The 10,000-nt window shown below is 43.7% G+C and overlaps 1 protein-coding gene across 1 annotated transcript in view; it reads left to right on the forward strand.

Moving 5' to 3' along the window:
- celf6 (CUGBP Elav-like family member 6) overlaps positions 1–10,000 on the forward strand; it is a gene marked incomplete at its 5' end in the record, with an annotated part of 220,486 nt that overhangs the window by 191,572 nt on the left and 18,914 nt on the right. The window contains 3 exon segments of the mRNA XM_079825844.1: positions 1–107; positions 4,017–4,161; positions 9,929–10,000. The exon segment at positions 1–107 is cut by the window's left edge and continues 82 nt beyond it; the exon segment at positions 9,929–10,000 is cut by the window's right edge and continues 76 nt beyond it. Coding sequence (XP_079681970.1) covers positions 1–107; positions 4,017–4,161; positions 9,929–10,000 — 324 coding nt within the window.

Raw genomic sequence — 10,000 nt, forward strand, 5'->3', positions numbered from 1 at the left:
AGCTCGGCATCTTCAGTCCCATGACCATCCAGTTTGGAGCATACGGAGCGTACACACACGCTGTAAGTCTCACACACACAGATTACCTGCTATGTCTATGTTCATTTGTACCAAAATAGAATGGACTTTTATTTTTTAATTCCGTGGCGGAAACAAGCCACAAATAAAAACAGACAGAATGATGCCTTACTCTTATCTGTATAAATAAGGGAATATTTTAAGTTATTTCCGCTGTTATAATGAGACAACCTTTATCCTGGACGCTTTAGACTGATTTAGTTTGTCATATTTTAGTCACTTGAATTGTTTTTAGTTTTAGTCTTGTACATGTCATTTGATTATATTACATTTTAAAATACTCGTAATCAGACTACAGTTATTTTTTTATTGATTGCATGATTACATTAGTGCTACAATGGCAGTAAATTATTCATAATTCATTAATTATTGCTACTACTATATTCTTTATCTTTTAAAATGTCCTTTCTAAAAAAAAGCCTAATGCTTATATACGTTAATAAGGTCTTCCAGGTTTGAGGAATTCGCCCTTCGCCAGGAGTTTGACTGACAGGCGATCTGACCAATCATAACGCAGAATCTGTTTTGTACAATAAACAAATCAGACGAATCAAACATACTTTCTGATGTTCATTCATGTTTGTCTCGTGCTATAACTAGACTGGTTCACCAAAGAATCCACAGCGAAATGTAGCGAATACAAACAAATAATGCTTGACTGAGAATAAGCACATTCCTAGCGTTAAGGCCTGTACACACCGGGATGATTATCGGGCGCGCTTTTTTTGTGACGTTTTTCCGGCGCGTCTTGAGTGTTCACACCCAAGCAATTTTCACTGGCGATGCGCCGAGTGAACGTGCGCATTCAGTAGATGATGGCGCTCCCAGTACACAAGGTGATGGTGCGGCACTTTACGCTTCTGACACTCGCTCGTCATGCAGAAGAAGAAGAGAGACAGTATTTACGTGCTTGCCAAAACCATTCACACACCTTTTGCTAACTGGCCAGCAGCATTAGCAGCTCATCTTCTTCAGCTTACTACTTCTTCATCGTATCAATGTGTGCTCAGCAAGACCGTTTTGTGCTTGAGCGCCACCAAGTCGTGTTTTACTGTCACTTCAGCAGCTCCAGGCACGTGAACAATTTAATTAAAAATGTATTTAAAAAAATTACGTTTTTTTTGCATCGGTGTGCACACTCACATTGGCGCCCTTTGTTTAGTCACGCGGCCTTTAACGTTGTCGATAAACGCGCGCGAAAATCGTCCCAGTGTGAACAGGCCTTTAGGATCCTCAGGAAGGTAATGTTTTTTTTCGTCGCTCTTCTCTCCTCGTCATCTCACTAACAGTCCAGTAGGCGTGGCCAACATTGCAATGATGAAGCACGGGTTGATCTTCTTCTGCAGAGGCCGTCTTTCATCTATTATTATAGTATGATGACCTCTTAAGTAGCGTTTACACCGGACGCGAATGATGCGAATAATTCACGCTATTCACGCGAAGTTGGACGCTTGAACATTTTGAGTTTATTCGCTTCATTCGCGCGTTACATTCACTTCACAACAGACGCGAATTCTCCTCATGGGCGGGGCTTCTGCCAGCGGCTCGTCTCGTTGTGAAATGGCTGACATGGGCTGTGTTTACACGTCTTTTTTGTTCAAATCTACTGTTAATGTGTGACAAAATATAGTTTTAAGACTTTTTCAGTCGATAATGTAGTTGTTTAAAGCTCAAATATGTGGTTTATTTATATAAAGAGATCGCCTATTTGAACATTTGATCTGGTGTGTGCGGAGTTGTGAGCTCCAGTGGATCAGCGGCGCTCATTAACCCCAGCGAGAGCAGCCTTTCCTCAGCCAGTCCTTCTGCCGCTGGCTCTGATGTCTCTGTGGCGTCTCCAGCTATAATTCGTCTTGTGCTGATCTAACGGCCGATCTTTGCTCTCATGGATCTATAATTTGTTCCCTGGCAAATCGTTTAGGCTGAGTGCAAAGTGAAGTTTTATTACTTTTTTATTTTTAGGCTATAACTTTACGTTACAGTTGTAGCCGACTAGCGCTGACTTTGAATGTTTGACTGAATTGTTTGCTTTATTTCATGTATAGCTTGTTATACCTTTTACTTATACTTTTGTATTATTGATTTAATGGTCAATTCGCTCAACTCGTGCCGTGTCATTCGCGCGAATCGCACCGCAGAATGTCTATTCGCGTCCTTGCATTGACTTAACATTTAAATCACTCGCGCGAATCGGCGTCATTCGCGTCCGGTGTGAACGCACCATCATATGTCAAAAGTTTGTCTAATTTCTTAGTTCATGACCCCTTGAATACACTCAAGGAGGCTGTACCAACTCCCTCAGGGCGAATTAAATGCCACTAGGTGGAACAAACTGTAATTTGTGTAACCTCTCCTGTTCGAACCGCCCGCTCCAAGCGGGGCTTGAACCCGGGTCCGCCAGCATGAGAGTCGGATGTTCTAACAAGGAGGCTAAAGGCTGCGACCCCTAGCGTCAGTCGCTAGAGCATCTCTTGAGATCAGAGGAGTGAGGTTTACTCGCACAGCGACTACTAGCTGACCTCCGTTACACTTGCACTACTGTCTGTTCAGAATAAATGAAAAGAAACCAAGCATTGGGGATTTGTTGCTTTTCCTGTTGTACTGAACTAATAATGAACCATAGAGACAGAGCGACACGCGTCATAATCTGAAGACCACCGGGGGGGGGGGGGCAAACGAACGCTCTCCATTGACTTTGCATTGCGTGAAGCGGCATACTTGTCATTTCGGACTTATAACAAAAAACAGAACAAGCTAAACAAAACCCACAACCAAAAACCCAGAAGTTGTTATATAAGCTATTGAGTGTTTAAGGACAAAAAAGTGGATACAGGCCATTGAGACAGAGCGCGACACCCACTAGAGGGGAACGTAATCAGAGACAGGAAATATAATATATAAAACTGACATTTGGATATTTGACTTTACAGTGACAACATATTTACTGCACACATAGGCATACTGAGACATACTGAGTGTCAGGATCACAAAATGTCCCCATTCTTCTGCTGAAGCGTCACGTTTTACTGCCTTTATCCACTTTTGTCTCCTTAAACTCTCATTGTTTTGGGTCGACAGCTTATTAAAACGTATTTCTGTGTTTTTTAGCTTGTTTGCTGTACACTTTGTCACATATCAGCTTTTAGACATTGTTCTGTTTTTTGTTATAAGTCCGAAATGACAATGAGGCAGCCTCACGCAATGCAAAGTCAATGGAGAGCGTTGGATTGTTCCCCCCTGGTGTGGGCGTGGCCTAAATACGCTCTGTCTCTATGACCCCAAAACCGAGGTGTGTTCCGAACCGTGACGTCTGTGTCCCGTTGCACCCCTAGCGGTGGTTGTGTCATGTCTCATGTCTCCGTCTCATGTCTCATGTGTCATGTGTCATGTCTCATGTCTCCGTCTCATGTCTCATGTGTCATGTCTCATGTCTCATGTCTCATGTCTCATGTCTCCGTCTCATGTCTCATGTCTCCGTCTCATGTCTCATGTCTCCGTCTCATGTCTCATGTCTCCGTCTCATGTCTCATGTGTCATGTCTCATGTGTCATGTCTCATGTCTCCGTCTCATGTCTCATGTCTCATGTCTCCGTCTCATGTCTCATGTCTGCGTGTCTCCGTCTCATGTCTCATGTCTCATGTCTCATGTCTCCGTCTCATGTCTCATGTCTCATGTCTCCGTCTCATGTCTCATGTCTCATGTCTCATGTCTCATGTCTCCGTCTCATGTCTCATGTCTCCGTCTCATGTCTCCGTCTCATGTCTCCGTCTCATGTCTCCGTCTCATGTCTCATGTCTCATGTCTCCGTCTCATGTCTCATGTCTCATGTCTCCATGTCTCCGTCTCATGTCTCATGTCTCATGTCTCCGTCTCATGTCTCATGTCTCCGTCTCATGTCTCCGTCTCATGTCTCATGTCTCCGTCTCTGTGTCTGCAGCAGATCATGCAGCAGCAGGCGCTCATGGCGGCGACGCAGGGCTCGTATCTGAACCCCATGGCTGCGATCGCCGCCGCTCAGATGCAGCAAATGGCAGCTTTCAACGTCAACGGCCTGGTGGCTGCGCCGATGACGCCGTCTTCAGGTACGAGGAGCGACCCAAACACACACACACACACACACACACACACACATGAATCAATCGCTCCCCTCTCGCAGGAAACAGGTTTTGAGTTAGAGGGCAGTTCGGTCTGGACTTGATCCGTAGAGGAGTAATTATGCCCAAACAGAAACTGTTCAGACCAATGAAATTGATCAACAGTATCGTAATCATCCACCTCATCAAAGGCTCTTGGGTTGAATTTGTTCTAATACTAAACTGAGAACTTGTTCGTATATGCGTTCACCTTTACTATTTCTCTCAGAAATGATGATGGTGTTGGTCAGTACTCTGTGTATCCTTAAATTCTGTTTTTACAACACCGGCAAAAATCGTTTACACTCATCTTTTTCTTCTAACGTTACTTATTCCAGCGTGCTGGCAGGGTTGCCAAGTTTTTACAACAAAACCGCCCAATTGCTACTCAAAACTAGCCAAAAACAAGCCCAATAGCTTTCCAGGGGGGGTTCTCCGGGGAAAAAAAGGCATTTGGGGGATAAAATATGTGTTATTTTTGCTGGACTGCCTGCTAAAATTCGCATTCCTGGGTCTGTATATCACATAATTGTGGTCGCTTCAACCCGCGGACTTGGCCACACAGTGCAGTTGAGTTCTGTTGACATTTGACAACTAATGTTATGCGTTGCTCTGTTGCTCTGATTGGTTGTAGGTCTATCCAATTGAGGTTTTTCCTGGTTCGGTTTAAACACACCCCATAATCACAGCCCAGCGGAGCAGAATCAGACTCGAATTCTAGATATTACATACTAGAATTGAGTATGACAACATCAGGCTAATTTAAAGCTGCACTATGTAACTTTCCCACCGGCTGTGTGGTAAAGACCACATGTCCCAAGATTCTGCGCTCAAACGTGCCGTCATCAAACTACGCCTTTGTTTTGAACAGGCGACTTCTAGCGGACGGAAAACTTACATAGTGCACCTTTAATCAATATCTAAATGTAACAACTATCTTAATAACTATTAATAAGCAGTAATTAGGAGTTTATTAAGGCTAAAGTCATACACTCTAAAAAAAAAGGTTCTATATGGCACCAAAAATAGTTCTTGGCTCGTAATCATAGGGGAACCTTTTTTAGTGCTATATAGCACCATTTTTGGTGCTTCAGTGGTTCTTCACCGGTTCTTCAGAGGTTCTTCAGCGGTTCTTCAGTGGTTCTTCAGAGGTTCTTCACCGGTTCTTTGACTAAGGTGCTATATAGCACCTCTGAAGAACCGCTGAAGAACCACTGAAGCACCAAAATTGGTGCTATATAGCACTAAAAAAGGTTCCCCTATGATTACGAGCCTTTTTTTTAGAGTGTAGCTAAAGGATTAGTTCACTTCAAAATTAAGATTTCCTGATCATTTATACACCCCATCTCATCAAAGATGTTCATGTCTTTCTTTCTACAGTCGGAAAGAAATGAAGTTTTTTGAGGAAAACATTCCAAGATTTTTCTTGAAAAAAACGCCTTTGTTTTGAATAAGAAAACTTACATAGTGCAAGCTTTTTGATGCACCGATTTGTCTAACTCAATGAATTTGACAAGGATGCCAAACAGGAAGTGACGTCATGTTGACACATTCACAGGATTATGCATTAAATCAAAAGTGACAGTAAAGACGTTTATAATGTTACAAAAGATTCTTTTTCAAATAAATTCTGTTCTTTTGAACTTTCTGTTCATCAAAGAATCCAGAAAAATCACGGTTTCCACAAAATATGAACTCTGATAATAATCATAAATGTGTGTTGAGTATCAGATCCTCATATGAGAATGATTAGTGAAGGGTCATGTGACACTGAAGACTGGAGTAATGATGATGAATTCAGCTTTGATCACAGGAATAAATCACACTTTACTATATATATTCACATAGAGAACATCTGATGTAAATGTAAAAAATATTTCAAATAAATGCAGCCCATAAGAGACATCTTTCATAAACATAAATAAGCCCTTGCCAGTAGGATGCTGTCTATCTAGTCTGTCACTAGGTTCTGAAACAGAGCGAGTGTGTGTTCTGTCAATCAGTCAGTCAGTAAATCAGCAGGTGTGATGGGAAATGATCCGTCTCAGTTTGAGGATGAACTCGGGAACACGGCCAATCTGATGCCTTTGACCAGAGAGTCCTTGACTGAAGAATACAGCAGTGAAGATTTGTGACGGATAATCCCAGACCCCCGTTTGACCCCAGTCTCTCACACACACACACACACACTCACACACACACACACACTCCTGATGTGTCTTCTGCTCGACTTTGAGCGTCCAGCTACAAAAGCCCGCTGACACCTCAGACGAAGGGTCACAAGGAATTAATTAAAGCGCTTCCTCTCCCTCTCGTCTGTCAGTTTTCCCGCTTTGATAATCCGTGATGTGGACACACACTCTTGTTACCCGTCAGCTTTAATCTGCCACGACTGAAATGCCCTTGGAGAAAAGCTGAAAGAAGTTGAACGATCAGTGTCAGAAGGGCAGTGAAGAGACGGGTCTGTGACCGGAGACAAACACTTATTAATGCTGTGACTTGACCTCCTGCGTCCACTGAAACATTCATTTCTACAGCGCTTTATACGGCTGATTGTTTCACAGCGATTCAAACTTACTTAATATCTGAAGTCAAGTAAATGTGTCTTGATTTATCAATGTTTTGATGTTTGTGCTGGAAATCAAAGCAAAAATACTGAGGAAGAACATGGTGTTGAAACAATCTGTGAATACACTATATTCCCAGTTCAGGTGTTCAACCCTTTCATGGCCACAGGTGTATAACTCAAGCTCTAGTGCAGACGCTTCTACACACATTAGTGAGAGAATGGGCCGCTCTGAGGAGTGTGTGTGTGTGTGTGTTCGCTTCTACACACATTAGTGAGAGAATGGGCCGCTCTCAGGAGTGTGTGTGTGTGTGTGTGTGAGTTCGCTTCTACACACATTAGTGAGAGAATGGGCCGCTCTCAGGAGTGTGTGTGTGTGTGTGTTCGCTTCTACACACATTAGTGAGAGAATGGGCCGCTCTCAGGAGTGTGTGTGTGTGTGTGTGTGTTCGCTTCTACACACATTAGTGAGAGAATGGGCCGCTCTCAGGAGTGTGTGTGTGTGTGTGTGTTCGCTTCCACACACATTAGTGAGAGAATGGGCCGCTCTCAGGAGTGTGTGTGTGTGTGTGTGTGAGTTCGCTTCTACACACATTAGTGAGAGAATGGGCCGCTCTCAGGAGTGTGTGTGTGTGTGTGTGTTCGCTTCTACACACATTAGTGAGAGAATGGGCCGCTCTCAGGAGTGTGTGTGTGTGTGTGTGTGTTCGCTTCTACACACATTAGTGAGAGAATGGGCCGCTCTCAGGAGTGTGTGTGTGTGTGTGTTCGCTTCCACACACATTAGTGAGAGAATGGGCCGCTCTCAGGAGTGTGTGTGTGTGTGTTCGCTTCTACACACATTAGTGAGAGAATGGGCCGCTCTCAGGAGTGTGTGTGTGTGTGTGTGTGTGTGTTCGCTTCTACACACATCAGTGAGAGAATGGGCCGCTCTCAGGAGTGTGTGTGTGTGTGTGTGTGTGTGTGTGTTCGCTTCTACACACATCAGTGAGAGAATGGGCCGCTCTCAGGAGTGTGTGTGTGTGTGTGTTCGCTTCTACACACATCAGTGAGAGAATGGGCCGCTCTCAGGAGTGTGTGTGTGTGTGTGTGTGTGTGTGTGTGTTCGCTTCTACACACATTAGTGAGAGAATGGGCCGCTCTCAGGAGTGTGTGTGTGTGTGTGTGTGTGTGTTCGCTTCTACACACATCAGTGAGAGAATGGGCCGCTCTCAGGAGCTCAGAGAACTCAAGCCACCTGTGTAATAAATCCAAATATTATACTAAATATTCCACGCTCAACTGTTAGTGGGATTATAACAAAGTGGAAGCGATTGGGAACAACAGCAGCTCTTCACAGAGCGGGGTCAGCGCATGCTGAGGGTCACAGAAGTCAAGAGCTCCAAACTCCTGTGGCCTTCAGATGAGCTCAAGATCAGTGTGTAGAGCTTCAGGGAATGGGTTTCCATGGCCGAGCCGCTCATCCAAGCCTTACAGCACCAAGAGTGGGATGCAGTGGGGTAAAGCGTGCCACCACTGGACTCTAGAGCAGTGTTCTCTGAGTGACCAATCACGCTTCTCTGTCTGACAATCCCATGGACGAGTCTGGGTTTGGCGGTCGCCAGGGGAACGGGCCTTGCCTGACTGCATTGTGCCTAGTGTAAAGTTTGGTGGAGGGGGGATTATGGGGTGGGGGTTGTTTTTCAGGGGTTAGTTCCAGTGAAAGGAACTCTTACTGCTTCACCAAGACATTTTGGACAATATCATGCTCCCAACTTTGTGGGAACAGTTTTGGGACGGCCCCTTCCTGTCCCAGCATGAGTGACCAGTAGGGTTGGGTACCGAACTCTGTACTTTTAAGGGCACTGACCGAATTTCGTCGGTACTACCGAGTACCGATTCACATTGAATCAATCGGTACCAAATTCTGGTACCTGAGAACGCATCTGGTGATGTAGACGAGTGTCTGTGAATATTAAACCGCAAAAAGATTTAGATAAGAATCCTGCATGTCTCTGTGCGAATGAATGCTGTAGAAGCGCGGTTTAACACACACACACACACTCAGAATCTCGCTTGACGGTCACGTGTTTCCATCTCTGCCGTCTCATAGAGGACATGAATGCACAAACGTCATCTCCAGAGCCACTGAGAGTCACTTCATCTGCAGTTAATCGTTTCATTTGAGAAAAACTACCGTCATAAACACAGAAACTCAAAGGAATGGCAACAAAATAAAAGTCTGGTTTATCTTGACAAATACACCACTGTTGTACAGTAGAATTTAGATACGTCTCAATTAATAATACTAACACTAATGTAATAATAATAATAATAATAATTCAAACTTTATTTTTTAAGTAATAAATGAAAAAAAATTCGGTTTTAAAGTTTCGATTTTAACCGTATAAAGCTTTGTTTGACAAAAAAAAGTTTAATTAAATTAAAAGATAAATTAAATTAATGTCTTATGTCTTCATTTGATTACCAGAAAATACACAGCACATAATTTGTGGGAAATCTTTTCATAGAAATGAAATTAAAAAGAAAAAAATAATATGGTTGTTTTTATTAATTAAATTAAGTACCTAGTAGCCTATTATTTACTACAGTAATCAAACATCACAGACGATGGCAGACGGAGAGCAGAGCAGCTCTGGCATAATGTCAATAACACTTCTATAAATGACTTACAGGTTCTGCACAGTTATTGATGTAAATCCCTAAAGTACCTAAAAAAGGTACCGGTATCGATACCAGTTAAAATGTGAACGGTGCCCAGCATGAGTGACCAGTGCACAAAGCGTCTCCATAAAGACATGATGAGGAGTTTGGTGTGGAGGAACTGGAGTCCAGAGCTCAACCCGATAGAACAGCTTTGGGATGAATTAGAGCGGAGACTGAGAGCCAGGCCTTCTCGTCCAACATCACAAATGAAGAATCCCCATAAACACACTCCTAAACCTTGAGGAAAGAAGAGCAGAAGAGCTGAAGAGCAGAAGAGCTGGAGCTGTTAGAGCGACTCCATATTAAACCCCGGATGAAGAACGGGAAGCTCATGTGTGTGTGAAGGGGCGGCACAACACTAGTGGCAGTATAGTGTGTGTGAAGGTGGCTTGCGCGGCACAATCAGACGCTGGTTTAGAGTGTGTGTGTGTGTGTGTGTTTCAGGCACCAGCACTCCACCAGGCATCAGTGCCAGTGCTTTGTCCAGCATGGCGGCTCCCATCGGGGTCAACGGCT

Source organism: Gobio gobio (genome assembly GCF_949357685.1).
Source record: "Gobio gobio genome assembly, chromosome: 9".
NCBI classification, from domain to species: domain Eukaryota; kingdom Metazoa; phylum Chordata; class Actinopteri; order Cypriniformes; family Gobionidae; genus Gobio; species Gobio gobio.